Source organism: Bufo bufo, chromosome 11, assembly GCF_905171765.1.
Source record: "Bufo bufo chromosome 11, aBufBuf1.1, whole genome shotgun sequence".
In the NCBI taxonomy this organism is placed as follows: domain Eukaryota; kingdom Metazoa; phylum Chordata; class Amphibia; order Anura; family Bufonidae; genus Bufo; species Bufo bufo.
In genome coordinates this window covers 85,547,111-85,572,030 of record NC_053399.1, presented here as the reverse complement: position 1 = coordinate 85,572,030, position 24,920 = coordinate 85,547,111, and the positions used below count along the sequence as shown (strand labels likewise).

Genomic DNA, 24,920 nt, shown 5'->3' with positions numbered 1-24,920 from the left:
GAGAAATATGAAAAAAGTGACATAGTACTAGTGTTTAAACATAGTCAAATGTTTCACCATTTATACTTTCACATTGTAAATGCTCAAAAAGCCATTTGAAATGTTCAAAAATAAATGAGAACCTCAGAAAAGTAGACCTGGAAAACCTTGTAAAATTTGTCATGCTATCGAGGCACATTGCTTGGTTCACACCTGATTAAAATGCTAGGTATTCTCATCGTTCTTCCACAAGGTGGCGGAACCAATGTCTCCTCTTGTGTGTTACCCAACACTTTTGAATAATGTGTTTAAAAAATATGTCCGACTTTGCAGAGTGACTCATCGGATTTGGGCAGCAAATCCATTCTCATACCAGTTCTCTGGTTCTCTCCGTGGGCAGGCTAGTGGCCACCTGACGCGGACTGAGAAAAACCTGTAGTGAAACACCATGTGCATGGTGCCCTGAGCCGCATTGGCATCGTGCTCACCCACGTATGGAGATCCAGCTGTCCGCTAAGCTCCGCAGGAGCACCCTTTTGCAGGGATGCTCCTGGCACACTGCTCCAGACCACTTCATGTACTCACATATAAACTTTTTGAGCGTAATTTTAACAGCATGCACTCGCATATAATGTTTTAGAGCGTCAGCTGAACAGCATGCATTTGCATATATTGTTTTACAGCGTCACTTCACTAGCAGGCCTTCTCCCCTAATGTTTTAGAGGGTCAGCTCAGCAGCAGGCCCTCGCACCCCATGTTTTGGATGGTCAGATCAGCAAGCCCTTGCTCCAAATGTTTTTGAGGGTCACCAGCAGGCCACCAATCATAATTTTTCAAGGGTGTGTATGATGCCCTCCTTTATGTGTAACAAAGGGTGTTTTGGAGCGCTGGTTCATTGTAATTTTTGGCAGCCCTTTCACTTAGTGCTTAGGCTTTATGAGTGTAGGAGTCCCACTACCTGAACAATTGTACCACAATGTGAATGAGGCCCTCCTTTATGTGATATACAGGTTGTATCGGAGTGCCTCTTGCTTGTAATTTTTTGCAGAACTTGCACTTTATATAAGTAAATATACAGGAAAGAATGTTTCCAAACAGTTTTTCCTGTAATTATTTTTTTTTTGGGGGGGGGTTTGTGCGTATTTTTGTCAGTCTGTAAAAGTGGCGTACAACTCGGACAACATGGTTCCCAGCAGCGACCTGGGAGTCCAAGATGCATCCAGACATCGTCCCAATGCTGTTCCCGATCCATTTCGGTGGTGTTTCTGTAATTTTCTGACCTTTTCCAATGGACCAGGCACCCTCCCCTCTTCAGAGCAGGGGGTGCCTGGTTGTCTCCCATTAACTCGGTCAAGAACACAAATATAGCAATGTGTTCGGGCCGAACACCCGAATACTTTGGTGCTCGATCATCACTAGTGGTAGTCTTAGGCTACTTTCACACTGGCTTTTTGGCTTTCCGTTTCTGAGATCCGTCATGGGCTCTCACAAGTGGTCCAATACGGATCAGTTTTGCCCTAATGCATTAAGAATAGAAAAGGAACTGCTCAGAATGCATCAGTTCAGGCACCATTCCGCTCTGGAGGCGGACACCGAAACGCTGCCTGCCTGACGAAGTGGAGCCCAATGGATCCGTCCTGGCACACAATGTAAGTCAATGGGGACGGATCCGTTTTATCTGACAAAATCTGGCACAATAGAAAATGGATCCGTCCCCCATTGACTTTCAATAGTGTTCAAGACAGATCCATCATGGCTATAAAAGACATAATACAACCGGATCCGTTCATGACGGATGCATGCGGTTGTATTATTGTAATGGAAGCGTTTTTGCAGATCCATGACGGATCCGCAAAAAACGCTAGTGTGAAAGTAGCCTTATCTACACATTCAGCCACTACCGACAGCCACTTATTCCTTACATTCTGGCATTAGTTTTTCTATCCTCTCTTTGGCGCCCTGCTATTGTTACTCTAAGATCTTTTGGATTCCTTTCCAACAAGTTCTTTGACTAATACTCTTTTTTTTTAGATATTTGTACCAATGACCGCTCAGATGAGCGGTCATGTGCTGGGAGGCGTGGTGTTTGCTTCGGTGATACCAGCACCCGCCTCATCTAATATTACATATCAAGGGACTATAGGCTAGCCGCACCAATCACTGCAGTGATTTTAGGTCACATGTTGGGAGGCATGTTGCGTATTCACGTGATTCATGAGTCAAAGATGCCGCACAGGTGTCTGTAATTTAGTATAATAGACCAGATATTAATAGGGCAACCATTCCACTGCTCCTCACTTCACCCGGCGAAGCCATCCGGCAAAATACGTAGGGTAAGTGAGGGACACTGGGATGGGTGATGTGTTTTCCTTGGCACTATTGATATGCACTTTACATGGCTAGCGGCCATAATGTGGAAACCCTTTTCTAGGTTTTCTTTCCCCATTCTTTGTAAGAAAATTTGGGGTGATTACCTTATACTGTACATACCTTTATGCTAACTATATTTAGCATGCTGCAGTTTGCTCTCCGGGATGGGAACACAACCAAACGGAACGGAATGCATTTTGGAGCACTTTATTCTGTTCAGTTCCGCTTTGTGCCCATTGACAACAAATGGGGACAAACAGACGCATTTTTATCCGGTATTGAGATCCTCAATACCGGAAAATGTAAAGGATGGTGTGAAAGAAGCCTAATTCAGTTTCTGCCGGATCTCAAAATCTGAATTAAACACGCAGATGTGAAAGTAGCCTAAAAACTAAAGTTGGCAAACTACTAAGCAATTATTTAGCCCTCTCCACCATGCCAACACTTTGAGTGTCTGAAGATTAAAGGGGTTATCCAATATCATAAACTGCCTCCCCATATGCCAGGCCCCTCACAGGGAATATACTTACCCGGGTCACCGCACCGCCGCTGCTGAATCTCCCCGTGCGCCGATAAAAAAATTCGGTGTCGGGGGAGCAGCCAATGGCAGGCGGGAAGGGAGGCGAGCCTCCCTACCGTCATTCGTAATGCTAGAGAGGCTCGTGCCCATCCCTTTCTGCCATTAGCTGCTCCCCCCGACACTGGATGCTTTCATCGGCGCATCGGGAGATGCAGTAGCGGCGGTGCGGGGACCAGGAGCGGGGTAAGTATAGTCAATGTGAGGGGTATATGGGGGGGTCAGTTTATGATATTGGAAAACACCTTTAACAGCAAGGATTTTGGCCTAGTATGTCAGGTCATCACTCACAGATATTATCCTCTGCTACTCTGCGTATTATGCGTGTTTTTTTTACAGAAACATGTTACTAATCTCCGTTCTCACCTTAGAGATTCCGCCCAACTTATTTCCTTACTAAAGGACATCAAATGGAACTCCACGTACCGCTGGATGAGACTAGACGTAGCATCCCTATACTCAAACATTCCACACGAAGCAGGTATCACCACATCTCAATATTACTTAGATATGGATAACCAACTCTCTCCGGAACACAAGACATTCATCACAGACGCCATCCGGTTCATCCTAACTCACAATATATATTCAACTTTGAAAACTGTCTGTATAGACAGCAGAAGGGGACCGCTATGGGGACGCGTTTCGTGCCGAGTTACGCAAACCTCTACATTGGACGCTTTGAAGAGCAATTAATCTACAACAATCACAACTGGAACGATATGATCATATTTTACAAATGATATATCGACGACCTTATCATAATCTGGGGAGGAAGCAATAAAGAGGCAGAAGCATTTATTTCACACCTCAACACCAACACCTGGAACATCACCTTTACAGTCAACATCTCAACCACTTGAATAGAATATCTGGATCTACTCCTTTTTCCAAATATCCAAACAAAAACCTTTTTCAAAAAAGTAGACGGAAACAACTATCTCGACTTCAGGAGCGCGCATTACAGAAAATGTAAGAACAACATACCATACAGCCAATATAAACGCATAAGGAGAAACTGCTCTACCAAAGAGGACTTCATTACTCAAAGTAAGATCTTACGGAATAGATTCATGAACAAAGGATACCAGAGTAAGATCGTAGAGAATGCCTTCTCCCGGGCGAATACCTTAAGTAAAGACGAATGCCTGGCGACCAAAACTAAACCAAGAGAAACAGAAACTCCTAATCCATACAAAACATCACTGATCACCACCTACAACACTAACCACGAAACCATGAGGAAGATCCTGATGAAGCACTGGCACATTTTAACTAACGATCCATACCTCAAACCCAATATACCACAGAGGCCACAGATCACATTCAGGAAAGCAAAGTCGCTGAAGAACATCCTGGCCCCAAGTAAACTAAAAAAGGAAAAAAACAGCCTCGATCGGTACTATCAGTGGGACCCCTGCCCCTGTTGGCAGCTTCAGGTGCGGCCACACCCTATGCAAATGCTATACCAACATTTCCAATAAAACTCGAACCTTTAGGAGCAACACTACTGGCGAGGACTTCCAAATCAAGAATTTCATTAATTGTGCAACACCGTATGTGATATACCTAGTGGAGTGCGAATGCGGTTTACAGTACGTCGGCAGGACAATCCAGGCCCTAAGGGAACATATTAATAAACACAGATCCAACATCACCAAGGGATACCTAAAACATAGCGTCTCCAGACACTACCTGGCCACCCACAACCAGGACCCCTCTAAATTATCAATCACCCCTATAGAACACATTGAAGCCCATTGTCTGGGCAGATACAGGACCCTCTAAAGACGTGAAATGTTTTGGATATTCAAACTCCACACACTTGAACCCAATGGACTAAACGAAAGCATGGAGAACCAGTGTTTTCAAAATACTCACGCTCATACATTCCACCTCGCCCTTTCTCCAGGTCCGCACTCTCCCACCTCTTCCAGAACACACCTGGATACCCAGTCTGATACCACGATCTACCTTCTCGATGGCATTCGGCCCCATATCCAGTATTTTCCCATCGGGACCCTCTATCCGGACATCCAGTCCACTTTGCACACTGCCACCATACACCAACCACACCTAACCATATGGTCTGCGTCCCTTTTCTGCCACCCCCCCCTCCCCCCACCCTTATTTATTATCAATCTATTTCCAGCTACTCCAGCAATTTCATTTCCTCCCCCAATTCCATCACCATTCACTCCATCCACATCCACACATTCCCCCCCCTCATTCATGTCCCCCACATCCCCAGACTCCCTTTCCAAACTCTGCTGTACAACCCCCAGCCACTTATCACTACATCTCCCCATTCCAATACTCAGAACTTTCTTACTATGATAGCCCTCATTGCCTTCATCTGCCAGCTCTCATTGCCATTTCACCTACGGCACAAACATCACAACACCAGTCACCGCTGCATCCGCCGCCCACTTACTATCACTAGCTACACAGCAGCGTATCCAACCATCGGGGCTGCCCCTCCGCCACGCCCCTCTCGCCGCCCAGCTGCCCACGCTTTCACCCCTACCTACTAAACACATATCGCACCGGCGAGCTGTGGGGGCCGCCCCGTCCCTACAGGCCACAGACACACTTCAGCCGCGATACCTACCCCCTCCCCAGCACGGCACCCCAACCATCCAATAGTCCGGACACCCCGGCCGCGCCCTCAGCAACACCCCTCGCCCTGCCCAAGGCCCAAATTCCCGCCCCCACCACCGGCAACAGAGACGCCCCAGCCACGCCTCCTTCAGCCCATCACTGTGCCGCAACCACATACCTGTTCACTTAACAGACACGCCGCAGCAACGCCTCCACCCGCCCATCACTGCAGCACAACCATAGACCCATTCACTCAGGATCGGCCCTCCACCACGCCCCTCACTCCGCCCACTGCGCACAGTCCTACCCCCCGCACCGGCACACACAGCCTCATCCACCAGCAGACATAACCGCCCACCCCTTTGACCGGGCCGCAGACACGCCCCGGCCACGCCCCCTTCCCCCGCCCTCATAACCCCTGGATTGAGCGTGCTTCTGCACACCACAGGCTGCACGTGCAGAAGCGCTACCACAGGAGGACACTCATCGGCCGCATCATTAAGGTAATTACTACCATCCCTACATGCCCATTATTCATCCTAGACATACAATCATTGCCTATTGCCACATGCCCGGATTTATGCTCAACACTACTTACTATTACATTCTCCACAAGAATCACTCAATTATGCCCCCCAGCAAACAGCACCTACCAGAATTACCAAATCCACTATCAGGCCCAGTTCAACCAGTGGACTAATATCCACCCATTAACCCTTGATTAAACATATACTGACTTACTAAACCTCATGCTGATGTTTTTTTTAAATAACGTCACCCAACTAAACATCACTTCATCATCATCTACCACAGCAGTGCGGCCTGCCATACCCCCTAAAAGGGATCGCCAACAAGAGTGACCCCCATCAAGCCTACGGTGACAAGGATACAGGTACCAACAATGCACCACCCGTCTAAGTTACCTGTACACAGTATCTCTTGACGACTGATAGTTACTGTCTGTATATCCAAGGGATGACAGCACCCTCTGATAAAACTGTACATGCACATACTTATTCATATTTTATTTACCTATCTTTATCATTATTATCACTAATACTTTATATATATATATATATACACTGCTCAAAAAAATAAAGGGAACACTTAAACAACACAATGTAACTCCAAGTCAATCACACGTCTGTGAAATCAAACTGTCCACTTAGGAAGCAACACTGAGTGACAATCAATTTCACATGCTGTTGTGCAAATGGGATAGACAACAGGTGGAAATTATAGGCAATTAGCAAGACACCCCCAATAAAGAGGGGTTCTGCAGGTGGTAACCACAGACCACTTCTCAGTTCCTATGCTTCCTGGCTGATGTTTTGGTCACTTTTGAATGCTGGCGGTGCTTTCACTCTAGTGGTAGCATGAGACAGAGTCTACAACCCACACAAGTGGCTCAGGTAGTGCAGCTTATCCAGGATGGCACATCAATGTGAGCTGTGGCAAGAAGGTTTGCTGTGTCTGTCAGCGTAGTGTCCAGAGCATGGAGGCGCTACCAGGAGACAGGCCAGTACATCAGGAGACGTGGAGGAGGCCGTAGGAGGGCAACAACCCAGCAGCAGGACCGCTACCTCCGCCTTTGTGCAAGGAGGAACAGGAGGAGCACTGCCAGAGCCCTACAAAATGACCTCCAGCAGGCAACAAATGTGCATGTGTCTGCTCAAATAGTCAGAAACAGACTCCATGAGGGTGATATGAGGGCCCGACGTCCACAGGTGGGGGTTGTGCTTACAGCCCAACACCATGCAGGACGTTTGGCATTTGCCAGAGAACACCAAGATTGGCAAATTCGCCACTGGCGCCCTGTGCTCTTCACAGATGAAAGCAGGTTCACACTGAGCACATGTGACAGACGTGACAGAGTCTTGAGACGCCGTGGAGAACGTTCTGCTGCCTGCAACATCCTCCAGCATGACCGGTTTGGCATTGGGTCAGTAATGGTGTGGGGTGGCATTTCTTTGAAGGGCCGCACAGCCCTCCATGTGCTCGCCAGAGGTAGCCGGACTGCCATTAGGTACCGAGATGAGATCCTCAGACCCCTTGTGAGACCATATGCTGGTGCGGTTGGCCCTGGGTTCCTCCTAATGCAAGACAATGCTAGACCTCATGTGGCTGGAGTGTGTCAGCAGTTCCTGCAAGACTAAGGCATTGATGCTATGGACTGGCCCGCCCGTTCCCCAGACCTGAATCCAATTGAGCACATCTGGGACATCATGTCTCGCTCTATCCGCCAACGTCACGTTGCACCACAGACTGTCCAGGAGTTGGCAGATGCTTTAGTCCAGGTCTGGGAGGAGATCCCTCAGGAGACCGTCCGCCACCTCATCAGGAGCATGCACAGGCGTTGTAGGGAGGTCATACAGGCACGTGGAGGCCACACACACTACTGAGCCTCATTTTGACTTGTTTTAAGGACATTACATCAAAGTTGGATCAGCCTGTAGTGTGTTTTTCCACTTTAATTTTGAGTGTGACTCCAAATCCAGACGTCCATGGGTTGAAAAATTTGATTTCCATTTTTTTATTTTTGTGTGATTTTGTTGTCAGCACATTCAACTATGTAAAGAACAAAGTATTTCAGAAGAATATTTAATTAATTCAGATCTAGGATGTGTTATTTTTGTGTTCCCTTTATTTTTTTGAGCAGTGTATATATATATTTTTTTCTATGTATTTATCGGGTCAATCCCTGGCCTAATCCAGACCGAACAACCAAATTGAACTACGTATAACTGCCTACGATCATGTACACATATACCTGCTCACACTTGTGAAATCTCTCACAACCCACACTCTTCCAATAGATAAAACATTTATACTCACTTTCTCATACACACAGACTTTCCACAATGTCCATTACCATATATTTATTTATTATTATATACGTTCTATTTTATATACGCATATATATATATATACGTATGCATATATTTTTTGTTTAACCTAAACTTTTTACCCATGGATTCATCCATTTGTACATATATTATATTATCAAATTTTGTGTTGTTCTTTTAGACTTGATAAAGGGGTCTGCGTACCCCGAAACGAGTTGTCTTTGCTAAACAAAAAATAAAAAATACTTTGTATCCTCAACTGGGTTGTGAATTGCGCCTTGTGTCCATCCGCTCACCGCACAAACCAAGTGCAGACGAGCTCCCCCTCATATACCACAATACGCACCAAAGCGGCGAATTGGCTCCCGCCCAGGGTCAACTTGGACGATATTCGGCTGCACCAACCCAGATCACCCCTACGATTTTAATTCTACCAGAATTGCACTACACAAAGTGCAACCAAACCAAGGTAAGTAGTAATCACTCACCCTGGCTAGGAGCAGATAACAACATATCTTGTCCACCACCACCTATGAGCGCCTTCTCCCCTTTTTCTTTGGCCATTTAATCACTGCGTATTATAAGACATGTAAATGCTGGTTTTAATAAATTCATCAACCCCCAAAAATATGAACTGTAATTGTGTGGCGATGGAAATACATGGATTTAGGCCAAATATCAAATCATCACTCATAGATAATTTTTGGGTGCTACCCTGCAAGCTTTTAAAACTTTAAAAACTTTAAAAATAAATGAACTATATGGAGATGCCCTGAAACTGAGTTTGGACTAGTATTTCAGGTGTTTTCACACAAATTTAAAATGCTACATTGATGGTAAAACACGTGTTCTACAGTTTCGTGCTTATTCCCCCCTCCCCCAAATGTATTTCTGTTAAAATGGTAAAAAATGTAAGGATGTCCTTGCCAGTAGCTGCTTTGAGATTTGCAGCAGCTGCAGTTCTGCTAGGAGGCACAGCAAGCCTCAGCTCCTCTCTGCTCACTCCCTGGCTGACAGCTTTCCCTGCCTGTCCCATTTCTACACACACAATTCTTCTTCTTTGTAATACTATCCCTTCCCTTCTCTGTCTCTGGCAGTACAATACAAGCTTGATTATGACTTTTCACTGTCAGACACCCAACCACCCTCATTCACAGCCCCACACACAATGACTTTCTGCTCGTTCTGCTAGGGCACCTCCATGCCTGCTGCAGCACTGATTGGCTCCCAGGCCAACAGACAGCCTAGATGAGCCAATCAGGGCAAGCCCTCCCCCCACTTCCTCTCATGTTCATGTGAGAACCCTTCTTCCTCCCTAGTGATTTTTCCCATTGACATGTACAGTAAAATGGCGCTATGTGCTGTTTTACTGGATTTGTCTGAAACAAACCTGAAAAAGTTCGGGTTGGTCTGTCAGCCAAAATTTTGCAAAGTTCGTAACGAACCGGTTAATAATATATACAATAAATATGTCAGATCCTGAATACTACAGAAAGATTAAATATAATTTGTATTTTACCTCAGATTCTGCAGGTTATGCAATCCTGGAGCAAGTCTTTCTAATCCTTCATTGTCTAAGGAACATCCATATAGATTGAGTTCTTCTATATTTGTGCAGGTGTCCAAAATAAATGCCAACACGGTGCACTCTAGAGCCGACATATGAACAAGAGAAAAGTCGAGACTTCTGTGTGATTGTAATGATTCCCGCACCAGAGCCTTATTCCGGGATTCATACAGATAGAAAAATGTACTGAGAAGACGTCGCTTTTTGTCATACTCATTACTTTCAATCATCCTCTGTTCTTCTAGAACAAAGTTCTTCATCCAAGTGATTACATCTCTGGAGGCCTGAGCTGCTTGTTTGTCCAGGTATCCAGTTAGTATTGACCTGGTGGAGCCGTCTGATAGACCACACAGGAAACGGAGAAACATTTCACCTCGTCCATCAGGATAGGATTTGGCATCTTTTAGTGATTTCTGTAACTTCTCAGGAGAATAATCCACATAATGCACCAAGGCAGAGAAGAATTCCTGTACAGTGAGATGTAAGAAGGTATAGGATACAGGTTCCTCCGATTCCATCAGAAAACTTGATAAGAGCTTTGACTTATTGTCCACATGGAAACAGTCCAGATCTCGTTCCTCAAAGATAATCCTGTGATTCATGACTCCATGTTCTGCCATCCATCCGATGGACTGCAGGATCTTCTGAGCATCACTTTTGTCCAGGCAGTGATTGGACAGGATGTTGGCCACAAATATCGCAAAGAGCTGGGTGACGGTTTTGGGGAATAATGGCACCGACAGATCACTACTTGTTGGCTGGAAGCTCTTGGATAATACTGTACAGATGATCCAGCAGTAGGATGGGATATAACAGAACGTGTACAGGGTGTCATTCTGCTTCACATAATTAAAAGCCTTTTCTGCCAATTCATGGTCGGGGAAGAAGTTTTGAAAGTACATCTGTCGTTCTTCCAGTAAAAAGCCAGTGATTTCTACTATTCTCTTGAAAACTGTACAATCAATTGATGCCAGTCTGGTTGGGCGACTAGTCATTAGGACAGAACAACCATTAAGAAGAGACTTTCTCACCAAACTAACCACAATCTGACCGCAAGGTTCAGGCTGTTTAGGATTAGAGCACAAGTGACGTGATGTGAAATCCATTTTATGAAGACTTTCATCTAAACCATCAAATATAAAGAGAAGTTTCTCTGGTTCCTGTAAGATGTTACTAAGCTGCTCCCACAGATATGGATACTGATGAAGGATTAGAGTGTCCAGACTAACTTTATCCAGTCTGTTGAGTTCTCGGAATTTGAAGAAAAAGACAAAGGAGAATCTTTGATAGAGACAGCCCTTAACCCAGTCATAGACAACCTTCTGCATCAGTGTGGTCTTACCTACACCGGGCACTCCACTCACCATTACCATACGTGGCACTTGTTCGGATCGGTGGCACCAGCGGAACAGTTTGTTGGGGGAAATGCGTAGTAATTCATTTTGTTTTCTCTTTAAGTATTCCTCATGTTTTACCCCGGTCTCTATGAGCTCATTCTCATAGCATTCTCTGAAGTGATCAGTTGAGACAATGATGAGGTTGACATAACGTGTAGAGAATGGAAAACTCTGCTCTTGCTGGTGACATCTTGGAGGTTTGTTCTCTATAAGTTTCTCAGTTCTTTCATATAAATGTTTCTTGTGACGGATCTGGAATTCTATAGAAAACAGGAAAATGAAAGGTGAAGATAAGAAGCTCAAACAAAACTAAATCTCTTGATGAAGAAATGGCAGATATCTGTATATTGCTTGGCCACATGACTTTTCTAGACACATTGGAGCAGATTTACGAATAGTGTCTGAAAGTAAGACAGTGTGGGTAAACTAAGACCAGATAGTCTGACACTGCTCCAGATTTATCACACAGACTGACAGTGGATGATAAATCTGGATAATAACTTTACACAACACTAAGGGCCCCACAAACCAGGGAGACCCAAACCAGGGTTTGCAGCGAGGGGGGCAAGGGTGCTCTATTCACTGTGCACGGTCCAATGAGTACCAGGGAGGACCATAGCCACCATGAGTACTAGTACCACCATCACACACATATTCTCACCTTCCGCCCGGGCCACTACTGCATGTTATTAACTAGAATACTAGGTGTGGTGGTGCTGTACGGTGTAATTTACATGAAATGCAGGCACCATGTCATAGAGCAGGAGGAGCTGAGCAGATTGGTATATAGTTTATGGGAAAAGATCCAGTAAAACTTGTACTTTATTTATTAAAAGCAGCATTGTCAGCGTTATCAACCCTACTAAAACAGACAGAGTGCCTGGTAGGGTTGATCATTCTGATACAAAATTATATAAAATTTTTTAGGTATTAATGATGCATAGAAATCATTACTTTTTTAAATATGCAAATTACTTAGTTGGAACACCGAGGGGTGTGCTGTAGCGTTATAAGCACCCCTGGTGCGCTGAACACTACACCCTGACATTTCATTGATAGAGCAAGACACCTTATCTTTCCCTGTCTTCTGCACCTGAGTACTTCCTCCAAATGTCTGCGCCTGTACTACAGCTCTGCTACTGCTTACCGAGCATTTCATATCCATAGAGCACAGAAGCCGATAGCCTGATTTAACCCAGAAGCGATCCTCCTCTGTCTCTGTAGCCAGGAATGCCTCTACTTCCGTGTTCAATCATGTCACCAGCACCTGGTCAGCAAGCAACAGCTGAGTTATAGCATAAGTGCAGACTTTTGGAGGGTTAATTATGCTGACAGGGTCTCTTTAAAATCATGCTCATTCTGGGCTGTGAAGACAAGGAGTTGCTTTTATCAGTGATTAACAGTTTTCTTTCCATAAGGAGGTGGTACTATCAGTGACTGACAGCCTTCCCTCTATGAGGAGGAGGTCCTATCAGTGACTGACAGCCTTCCCTCTATGAGGAGGAGGTCCTATCAGTGATTGACAGCCTTCCCTCTATGAGGAGGTCCTATCAGTGACTGACAGCCTTCCCTCTATGAGTAGGAGGTCCTATCAGTGACTGACAGCCTTCCCTCTATGAGGAGGAGGTCCTATCAGTGACTGACAGCCTTCCCTCTATGAGGAGGAGGTCCTATCAGTGACTGAGAGCCCTTCTCTCTATGAGGAGGAGGTCCTATCAGTGACTGAGAGCCCTTCTCTCTATGAGCAGGAGGTCCTATCAGTGACTGACAGCCTTCCCTCTATGAGGAGGAGGTCCTATCAGTGACTGACAGCCTTCCCTCTATACGGAGGAGGTCCTATCAGTGACTGACAGCCTTCCCTCTATGAGGAGGAGGTCCTATCAGTGACTGACAGCCTTTCCTCTATGAGGAGGAGGTTCTATCAGTGACTGACAGCCTTCTCTCTATGAGTAGGAGGTCCTATCAGTGACTGACAGCCTTCCCTCTATGAGGAGGAGGTCCTATCAGTGACTGACAGCCTTCCCTCTATGAGGAGGAGGTCCTATCAGTGACTGACAGCCTTCCCTCTATGAGGAGGAGGTCCTATCAGTGATTGACCGCCTTCCCTCTATGAGGAGGAGGTCCTATCAGTGACTGACAGCCTTCCTTCTATGAGGAGGAGGTCCTATCAGTGACTGACAGCCTTCCCTCTATGAGGAGGAGGTCCTATCAGTGACTGACAGCCTTCCCTCTATGAGGAGGAGGTCCTATCAGTGATTGACCGCCTTCCCTCTATGAGGAGGAGGTCCTATCAGTGACTGACAGCCTTCCTTCTATGAGGAGGAGGTCCTATCAGTGACTGACAGCCTTCCTTCTACAGGGAGTGCAGAATTATTAGGCAAGTTGTATTTTTGAGGACTAATTTTATTATTGAACAACAACCATGTTCTCAATGAACCCAAAAAACTCATTAATATCAAAGCTGAATATTTTTGGAAGTAGTTTTTAGTTTGTTTTTAGTTTTAGCTATTTTAGAGGGATATCTGTGTGTGCAGGTGACTATTACTGTGCATAATTATTAGGCAACTTAACAAAAAACAAATATATACCCATTTCAATTATTTATTTTTACCAGTGAAACCAATATAACATCTCAACATTCACAAATATACATTTCTGACATTCAAAAACAAAACAAAAACAAATCAGTGACCAATATAGCCACCTTTCTTTGCAAGGACACTCAAAAGCCTGCCATCCATGGATTCTGTCAGTGTTTTGATCTGTTCACCTTCAACATTGCATGCAGCAGCAACCACAGCCTCCCAGACACTGTTCAGAGAGGTGTACTGTTTTCCCTCCTTGTAAATCTCACATTTGATGATGGACCACAGGTTCTCAATGGGGTTCAGATCAGGTGAACAAGGAGGCCATGTCATTAGATCTTCTTCTTTTATACCCTTTCTTGCCAGCCACGCTGTGGAGTACTTGGACGAGTGTGATGGAGCATTGTCCTGCATGAAAATCATGTTTTTCTTGAAGGATGCAGACTTCTTCCTGTACCACTGCTTGAAGAAGGTGTCTTCCAGAAACTGGCAGTAGGACTGGGAGTTGAGCTTGACTCCATCCTCAACCCGAAAAGGCCCCACAAGCTCATCTTTGATGATACCAGCCCAAACCAGTACTCCACCTCCACCTTGCTGGCGTCTGAGTCGGACTGGAGCTCTCTGCCCTTTACCAATCCAGCCACGGGCCCATCCATCTGGCCCATCAAGACTCACTCTCATTTCATCAGTCCATAAAACCTTAGAAAAATCAGTCTTGAGATATTTCTTGGCCCAGTCTTGACGTTTCAGCTTGTGTGTCTTGTTCAGTGGTGGTCGTCTTTCAGCCTTTCTTACCTTGGCCATGTCTCTGAGTATTGCACACCTTGTGCTTTTGGGCACTCCAGTGATGTTGCAGCTCTGAAATATGGCCAAACTGGTGGCAAGTGGCATCTTGGCAGCTGCACGCTTGACTTTTCTCAGTTCATGGGCAGTTATTTTGTGCCTTGGTTTTTCCACACGCTTCTTGCGACCCTGTTGACTATTTTGAATGAAATGCTTGATTGTTCGATGATCACGCTTCAGAAGCTTTGCAATTTTAAGAGTGCTGCATCCCTCTGCAAGATATCTCACTATTTTTGACTTTTCTGAGCCTGTCAAGTCCTTCTTTTGACCCATTTTGCCAAAGGAAAGGAAAGTTGCCTAATAATTATGCACACCTGATATAGGGTGTTGATGTCATTAGACCACACCCCTTCTCATTACAGAGATGCACTTTACCTAATATGCTTAATTGGTAGTAGGCTTTCGAGCCTATACAGCTTGGAGTAAGACAACATGCATAAAGAGGATGATGTGGTCAAAATACTCATTTGCCTAATAATTGTGCACACAGTGTATGAGGAGGAGGTCCTATCAGTGACTGACAGCCTTTCCTCTATGAAGAGGAGGTCCTATCAGTGACTGACAGTCTTCCCTCTATGAGGAGGAGGTTATACAAGTTATACTGAATCGTCACAGAAAACTATATATAAATCTGCTCAGCTCCTCCTGCTCTAAAAGAACCTGCTGCAGTCCAAACAATATGTTCTATGTGATTATGTAATGTAGGTGTTATGTAATGTAAACTATGAGCAGTTTTATTACAATAGGTCTATATAAATCTCACTTACCTTTGAGTTGTGGGGACAGTTGGTGTCCATGTTCATCCAGCAGGATTTGCTTCACCATGGTGTCACCTAATAAGAAATGATACAGACGTCATCATTGCTGGATGTACACATATAATGTACAGGAAATATCACATTATACAGGGACCGGGCGAGGTCTAATGGACCTAAATGTACAGCTGTGAAATAGTGCCCATGTCCCCAACACTGTGCTAGTCACTGTGTATGGTCACATTGTGGTGGTCATTGTATGTCCTGGCATTGGGATGGTTACTTTATGAAGGGGCACTATGGTTGTTATTATGAGGGTGCTGTAGTATTATTATTATAGCTCCATTCATGGGATAAAAGGTCATACCTACTTACAATAATATAAACATATAAATAAAAGCACTGAAACCAAAAGTTTTTTTTGTATGGAATAAAGTTTTTTAATAAATTGTCCACGGCCTTTATTAATTTAATAAGTAACATTCATAACTCAATATAAACACATTTAATTAAACTTATATAAAAACAATAAACAAGCTCAGCCATAAGCTCAAGCTCAAAATGAAGCGTTATAAACAACTCATACCCCACAAACTGAAAAAACATCATAAAAAAGGGGAGGGCGGGCGGGTCAGCGATGATCTTCTTTTCTTCAAGATATCATGGCGCTGCAGATATGATAAGGGGTATACATACATAATAGAAAACAATTACAATAACCACGAACAAGACGTGTTACAGACTGGTACAGAAGGAGAGAAGACCCTTACCATCTACAACAGGGGTGCACAACCTACGGCCCGGGGGCCACATGCGGCCCTTGATACTATTCTGTGTGGACTCCAACCATGTAGTAACAGACATGTATGTGCATGTTTTGTGGCTGCTCACATGTATCTTTCATGTATTCTCTCAAAACTTTTGCAGACTCATGGCTGAGGAATGTGCAAATTCAAGAGATATTTTTGAGTTTGGGGTGGCAGGTGATGTGCTGGCTGGTGATGGGCTTGGATGTGCGATTTAAAGGACTTGTGAGGACTTGGTTGACCGATGAGTGTGTGTAGCCATTGACCATGATAGCTCTGTTGGGGGTTTTGGGAAAACATGATAAATTATGTTTCATCCATGTTAATTTTAGAAAGTGAGAGCAGAAAGAAGATATAAAAGATAGGACTTGTGTGATTCTTGATAGTAAGGTGTGTTATGTGAGTGTAATGGTGACGATGTGCCGAGTGAGGGTAGTAGTACTCAAATTTCAGTTGTCCCCTGGGACGGCCTGCAGTGGTGGGGAAGACAGCACTAAATCCTCGGGGGCACTCTCTATTGCAGGGAACACCAGCCAGATGGTGGTTAGGTGCGCTTGATGGTAATGGGTGTTTAAGCTGCTTTGGTGGCTGGACCCCTGTGTTGTTCGTGGCGCCAGCACCGTGAGGAGCAATTAGTAGATAGAGTAGAATGATGAGAGAGGTAGTAGTTGAACCAAACAGGAACTTTACTTGTAAATTGTAGTCTTGCAATAAGTATCATCCAATAGCAGCACTTTGTCATAAATACAGATGGTAAAGCTATAAATCCCAATAACAGGCTCAGTGAGGTGGTGTATGTAGGTTTCCAGCTCAAGTGTGTAGAAGTGATGATCTTACTTGTACTTGGTTCCTGATCTGACTCTGGTTACTCAGCCTTTCAATAATAGTTTGGATCCTCTGTAATAGTGATGAGCTATATCCGAATTCGCGATATTTCACAAATATTTTGAAGAATATTCGTCATATATTCGCAAATTTCGATAATTCAAGATTTTATTGAATGCGATAAATCGGCAATGTAAAAATCGCGTAATGCAAATTTGTAAAGCGAAATACAGGTGTGGGTCACTTTGGCTACATTTTTCAAGTTGGTATAAGTTTCCTGAGACTGGAGAAAATGGTTGGCACGGCAGAACATTAGAATAGCTTTATATGCAGATAGAGTCAAGTGCTCCAATATATTTGTGATTTCACTAATCGGCAGTGATTAGAATATTTTTTCGCACTACGTGCAACTTCACATTTTAAGTACAAACTACAAAGTGGCGTGGTAGCAGGTCTGACTACAGATTACTGATTGGTGCACTAAGTATTGTTGGGAACTTGACATTGCTTCCTTCTCATTGGCCCACAAGCTAGAAGCAGAGAGGAATCATGTGTTCAGATGGTAAAAAAAAAAAAGCTGAATATTCGATATAACGAATATATAGCACTATATTCTAAATATTCACAAATTCTCGAAGTGTCAATATTCGCGATAAAAATCAGCTATTAGAATTTTTGTGCTCAACATTACTCTGTAAGTAAATATTCAGCAATATTCAGTGCTTCAGCAATTCAGCAACCCAAGGGCGGTCTCCCTCATGGCAGGCAAACTCTCTGCTCCATTCTTTGAAAAGGTTGCACAAGATACAGCAATTATTTCCTTAGTCCCTGGAAGGGTCCCTAGAAGGGGTATTACAGTAAATGATCAATAAGTCCTAATCTTGGACTACAAAGGTTGAAGTAGCTTCACTCCCTGGGCAAAGCCCAGGAGGACAGAGCCAAGTCTGTCTCCTCTCCTCCTAACTCCTAATCTTCCTCTAACTTCCTGTGGCTGACCTACATAAATTAGACCTCTAGTGTTGGATGTGTGTAATGCATCCACCAGCCTGGAATAGGAATTTAGCAGCATTGACATAGGAAAATACAATAAATAGTGCAAAATGACATCGGATGGTACAGACAATTCTGGAGTGTTCCCATCCACCTGGAGTGGGACATTACAATGTCTTTAAAAAAGAGGTAAATGTGTGCAGCATAAAAGTGATACTGAAATCCATGGGACTCCATGAGCTGTCCCTGACCGAAGGTGTAGACTGAGAAGAGGAGGGATCCTAAGACAGAGTCTTGAGGGACACCAACAGAGTGGGTACGAGATGAGGAGGTGGTGTGCAAGTGGGAGACACTAAATGTCCAATATGTGAGGTATGATGTGATCCAGGAGAGAGACAGTTCTGTGATGCCAAGAGATGAAAGAGTTTGTCAGAGAAGAGAGTGGTCGACGGCAGGGGGGATTGGCAATGTATTCTACCTGGAAACTTCTCGGTGGGCCAGTGGAGCCCAGCTATTCTTTTAAACGCTTGCAGCCAGGGATAATACACATACCACCGGCTGCACTGGTTGACAAAGATCCCGGCTGCTGAGCTGCTCAGTCCCGACTGTCTGACACTTCTGGGGATATAAGTGTGTGTGGCGGTGGGTGGTGGTTGAGGCCGTGTGGTGTGCGCAGTGTCAGGGATTTACTGAGCGACTCAGTCACTGCCTGAGAACCCTGCTGCGCTACACTGATTGGACTTACTATGAGTGGGGATCGGCCACTTGGGTGTGTGAGATCTCTCACCTCGCTGCCGCTCCGCCCCTAGGCTGCTCAAAAGAGTTTGACACTTCCATGTGTGACGTTCCACACAAATGAGATTATGGGGCTGGCTGGTGTGTGCAGTGTCGGCTAAACTATTCAGACATCGCATGCGCAGGCCCTAGTGATGTGACCCTGTGCGTGCTGCCTGCGTGCTGCTTTGAGATGTGATCTGGACAGTAGGGTGGAAAGGCCTTCCTCTGTAATGGTGGAGAAGCAGGTTTGGGGGGGGGGAGTTGTGTAGAGGGGCTGTGGGGACTGTAGGCTGAAGCTTTCCCTGATGTCAATCTTTTCTCTAAAGTCTGTGGCATAGTCCTCAGCTGAGATGAGGGGTAAGGGTGGAGGCAAGTGTTAAAAAGTTGTTTAGGGTTGTAAGACAGAGAAGATATGATGTGAACCAAGTCTGTTTTGCAGCAGTGAGTGCAGACTTGAAATTGAGAAGGGATTGTTTGTATGTGATAAAGTGTATAAGGGCATTGTGGTGGTCACTATGAGGACATTTTGATAGTCAATGTATTCGTCAGTCATTGCATGAGGGGCCCTGAAGCCTCATCAGCAATTGTTGCTATCATTTATACGTGTTTGTCATGTTCACATTGATGCAACCACACCAATTTGTACTTTACGACATACGTACAGTCAGGTCCATAAATATTGGAACATCGACACTATTCTAACATTTTTGGCTCTATACACCGCCACAATGGATTTGAAATGAAACAAACAAGATGTGCTTTACCTGCAGACTGTCAACTTTAATTTCAGGGTATTTACATCCAAATCAGGTGAATGGTGCAGGAATTACAACAGTTTGCATATGTGCCTCCCACTTGTTAAGGGGCCAAAAGTAATGGGACATAATAATAATCATGAATTAAACTTTCACTTTTTAATACTTGGTTGCAAATCCTTTGCATTCAATTACAGCCTGAAGTCTGGAACGCATAGACCTCACCAGATGCTGGGTTTCATCCCTGGTGAAGCTCTGCCAGTCTTCTACTGCAACTGTCTTCAGTTCCTGCTTGTTCTTGTGGCATTTTCCCTTCAGTTTTGTCTTCAGCAAGTGAAATGCATGCTCAATCGGATTCAGGTCAGGTGATTGACTTGGCCATTGCATAACATTCCACTTCTTTCCCTTAAAAAAACTCTTTGGTTGCTTTTGCAGTATGCTTTGGGTTATTGTCCATCTGCACTGTGAAGCGCCGTCCAATGAGTTCTGAAGCATTTGGCTGAATATGAGCAGATAATTTTGCCCGAAACACTTCAGAATTCATCCTGCTGCTTTTGTCAGCAGTCACATAATCAATAAATACAAGAGAACCAGTTCCATTGGCAGCCATACATGCCCACGCTATCACACTACCACCATCATGCTTCACTCATGAGGTGGTATGCTTAGGATCATGAGCAGTTCCTTTCCTTCTCCATACTCTTCTCTTCCCATCACTCTGGTACAAGTTGATCTTGATTAGGGTTGAGCGAACCTGAACTGTAGGATTTTTGGACCCCGGACCGAACCCGAACATATCCGTAAAAGTTTGGGTTCGGTGTTCGGCCGTTTCTTGGCGCTTTTTGAAAGGCTGCAGAGCAGCCAATCAACAAGTGTCATACTACTTGCCCCAAGAGGCCATCACAGCCATGTCTACTAATGGCATGGCTGTGATTGGCCAGAGCAGCATGTGACCCAGGCTTGAAATGAACTCTGGACCTTTTATCTGCTCATTGTAATTGGGATAATGAGGGAATAACACACACCTGGCCATGGAAAAGCTGAGAAGCCAATTGTCCCATTACTTTTGATCCCTTAACAAGTGGGAGGCACATATGCAAACTGTTGTAATTCCTACACACCGTTCACCTGATTTGGATGTAAATACCCTCAAATTAAAGCTGACAGCCAAAAATGTTAGAATTGTGTCGATATCCCAATATTTATGGACCTGACTGTATCTATTTGCACTGGAGGAAGTAACATAATCTAAAAACCAGCACCAAATAGTAGACAAACCTCTGTAGATTATCAAAATGATATCTTTATTAATCACACAGAATAAAATATACAATACATAAAATAGCAGCAGATGATATCCTAAATGAGGACAAGGAGGAGAACTGCAGAGTCAGTCAGCCATCAGTGGTAAATGAGCAAATAATAAGTTAACCCATAAGACCCAAAACATAGTAGTCAAAAAGCCAGGGCAGTAAGGCCGCAGGGTATACATCCATAATGGGCACACATGGAAAAAGGAAAAAGAACAATACCAATGATATCACGTCGACTCTGCAATCGCTGTCACCCAACGTCGTTTCGCCAGACAGGCTTCTTCCGGCTTCTGACTCTGCAGTTCTCCTCCTTGTCCTCATTTAGGATATCATCTGCTGCTATTTTATGTATTGTATATTTTATTCTGTGTGATTAATAAAGATATTTTGATAATCAACTGAGGTTTGGCTACTATTTGGTGTTGGATGTTCACATTGAGTAACTTTTGGGCTATTTTTAAATATCACCTGTGGCTCGTTTTGGCATCAAATCCTAAGCCAGACCCAAATCAATTCAAGCCACAGGCAAGACCTAAACTTCAAACCCCAGACTAGACTCCAAAATTGGTTCAGATCCCTAATGAATCCAGAGGGAGATCTTTATGGACAATGTAAGTTATGAAGACCTCTATTTCATGGGTGACACGTCTCATACACAATGTTACCTGTATGACGGAGTTCCCCCAGTACAGCGTCCAGGACGAGGGAACCATGACGTCTCCGTAATGCATACAGACTGACCCACAATCGTATCACAGCTTCTCTTCCTCTGAGAAATATATCCTGTAGTAAAGTCCAGGCCAATCTTCTTCTATCATTTTCTAGACTGTGGTATTTCTAGATCAGACATAAGGTGTGTTATACAGATACATAACACAAAGGGTTAACACACTGCAGATATTACATGTCTGTCTTCTCTAAGTTGTCCAACATATTACTCTGACATATGAAGCACAATTGTCATTCAGCCTCTTCTAGACAGCAGGATGGTGACATGAATGTTGCACAGGGGATGTGGATCTGCTGTGTCACTTGAACAGATTTGGCTTGGGGTATCAGTTCAGGCCTAGTTTTTAGCGAGAGGAGGAGTAGGAGTTCAAGGAGTGAGAGTGCAGCTGCTTGCTGTGTTTAGTGAAAGACAGTTCAAGTGAGAAAGAGTGGATAAAAGAAACAAAGGACAACAGCCATTTTACCAGGCTTTAAGGACCTTTGGATTCAAGGTGAAGGATCTATTAGCTTCCGGCAGCCTCACCATTAACAAGCTGGAGAACAAGGACCAGATTCAGCACTAAAGACCTGTGAGTACATAACTTCCTACGGTAGCCTGAGAGATAGCCACGTATACAGCCTATTACTGGGATTTATCACATTCCACGTACATGTTCACAAAAGATGTTGTCAAGATCCTGGTTACAGTAAAGTTCTGAGACGCCCTGCCTCGTTCTTCTATCTCCATACTACCACCACTCTCATCATTTTGCACCATGAAGGTGCTGGCGTCACAACATTACTTAAGTCAGGGGCCCAGCCACACAAGCACCCAGAAAAGCCAATCACCTTCAAGGGCACCTCGATCACCACCTGGCTGGTGTCCCCTGTAATAGAGCGTGCCCCAGAGAATCTAGTTCTTCACTGCACTGCTGGCCCAGGGAGGCATCTGCTAACCGTGAGTAACCTATGAACTGTCGTACCCTTCGGCCCACCATGAACCTCACATGTTCTCCCCTGCGGGCCGGCACGTTGCAATGGTGTTATCTAAGCAGCCCCCCTGGTCTTCACTCTTTAACCCCTATACAGGGGAACCACCAGGGCGCTACCTCCTGGAGTAACATAGTATATAAGGCTGAAAAAAGACATTTGTCCATCCAGTTCGGCCTGTTATCCTGCAAGTTGATGCAGAGGAAGGCAAAAAAAAACTGAGGGGGTCAAGAGATGCTGAGGCAGAGAACTGAGCGATCAGACAAGACTGTAGTCGGGGAAGGCCAAGGTCAGGGCAGGCAGAGTTCATGTAATCTATTAAACAGTACGAGGTCAGGACAGGCAGCTCAGGGTCAGTATGAATATCAGGTGGAGGTCAGGTCAGGCAGCTCTTTCCTGTGGGAAGGCTCCTTAAATACCCTAGGGAGGTCTGCCATAAGTTAGAGTAGATGATATGCGTGCATGGCGCATGTGCCCCTTCAGGTATGGAGAATCATGGCCATAGAAATTCAGGCTGCAGCGTGGATGGACTAAAGAGAAGAACTACTCCAGTAGTTGGAGTCCTCAGAGTAGGAGGAGAGAAATGTTTGTGAGCCCAGACCTCTGGCATCCAGGAGCTAGAAGGCAGGTGACCACAGCGATAGCCATGCCCGCCAGAGGGAGCAAAGCGGTGGCGGGAATCAACCACCACTATAAAAACGACGTAAACTGTGCCTGTTACACGTGATATCACTTGGGGCATTTATATACAACACCGGCAGCTCATGTCCTCTCACCTCAGTATCAGGATTTTTTCGGGAATGTAGCTCATGCAGAAGTGGTAGAAGACTCATGTTCTCCACAATGTGGAGCAGATCATCTTGGAAATATTCATATGTCATCCTCAGGAAGTGATCTTCATATTGACGGAGCTGCTGGTAGAACTGCCGGGTCTCATCATCTAGGAAACGGAGGGGACACAAGAATGAAATGTCTAGAACATGGAGGAGACTGGTGGCAGTTTATTTAGAATATTCCTGTCCTGGATCATTTTACAGGTTTCCACTAATGAGAAATCCACAACCCCCTGTAATTCACCAGCACAATCGCTGCAGGACACATTCACAGGAGATCTATACATGTAGATACATGGCAGATGTCACTCACTGGTGAGAAGCGAGGGGAACGCTCCCCTTATTCAAAAGAGAGAACCAGTCTCAATAATACACTGCCCTCAGAGGGAGTCGGTCAGTGGTTCTATCAATACTAAATTGGGCTCCCGGCATCTGGTTTGGAGGGTATACCTCTGCTATCATTTGTAACCCTACCTCGTGTATATCAAAATAAATAAAAACAAAACATTGTCTGTAGCCATCTCATTATCATCACAGGCAGGATGACAATGATAGGCATCACCTCTGTATAGATAACACAGGATCCACCATTTTCTCTACAGATAATAGCTACATCTTATCTTCTTCCTCCTGACCTCTGCACAGGTTACAAGCATGCCTAGAAAATCAAAAATCACCAGAAATTCTGAAAATACATTTAACATAAAAACAGGTCGTTTTATGATGTCACACTCCCTTTAAGGATGCCGTCTAATTTGGTAGTTAATCCTTGGTGACTATTTTTTTTGCTCTTCCATCCACATATCCATGTGAGGGCTTGTTGTCTGCAAGATGAGTAATATTTTTTAACGGTATAATTTTGGGGTACATCGGGCTCATTAATGCTGATTAAAACAATACCTTTCTTTTTTCTGTATGATAAACAGCTGCAGAGATATCTGTGTTTTATTCATATGCAAATGAGAAGTTCGAGAATCCTTTGAGCACTGATTTGTAACACCCCCTGTTCTCTGCACACTCCCCTTCCTTTTGATTGACAAGGCTAGACAGCAGGCTGAGGGCAGAGCCCTTTCTAAGACCTGTGCGCTAGCATCTACATATCATATACACTATGTACTATAGCTTCACCACACTGAGATCTGCTCAGAAATCTAATCTGCATATTACTGCTTTATTTACAGGCACCATATATGATCATACAGACACCAGTCATATGTGTTAGCTTATAAACCTAGAAAAAACATGTTTTTCTATATTGTAATATTATAGCTTGGTGGTAGAGTTGTCTACCATGTATGTAGAGATCTTCAGTTCAAGTCCCAGGAGAGGCTTACATAAGTTACAGAATAGTGTTTGTTTTTTTATATATATTTTTTTTTTGCTAAAACCTATTACTGGTATAT

The 24,920-nt window shown here is 44.4% G+C and overlaps 1 protein-coding gene across 12 annotated transcripts in view; it reads right to left on the bottom strand.

Moving 5' to 3' along the window:
* LOC120982266 (NACHT, LRR and PYD domains-containing protein 12-like) overlaps positions 1-24,920 on the bottom strand; it is a 116,618-nt gene that overhangs the window by 73,290 nt on the left and 18,408 nt on the right. For 10 of the 12 annotated variants that reach the window (XM_040412289.1, XM_040412288.1, XM_040412292.1 and 7 more), the window contains exons 3-6: positions 23,461-23,624; positions 21,652-21,823; positions 15,533-15,598; positions 9,893-11,597 (exon numbers count right to left, since the gene is read on the bottom strand). In XM_040412289.1, coding sequence (XP_040268223.1) covers positions 9,893-11,597; positions 15,533-15,598; positions 21,652-21,823; positions 23,461-23,624 — 2,107 coding nt within the window. Of the gene's footprint in view, positions 1-9,892; positions 11,598-12,484; positions 12,634-15,532; positions 15,599-21,651; positions 21,824-23,460; positions 23,625-24,920 lie in introns of those variants that run through there. The other 2 variants (XM_040412295.1, XM_040412298.1) reach the window with 2 other exon arrangements.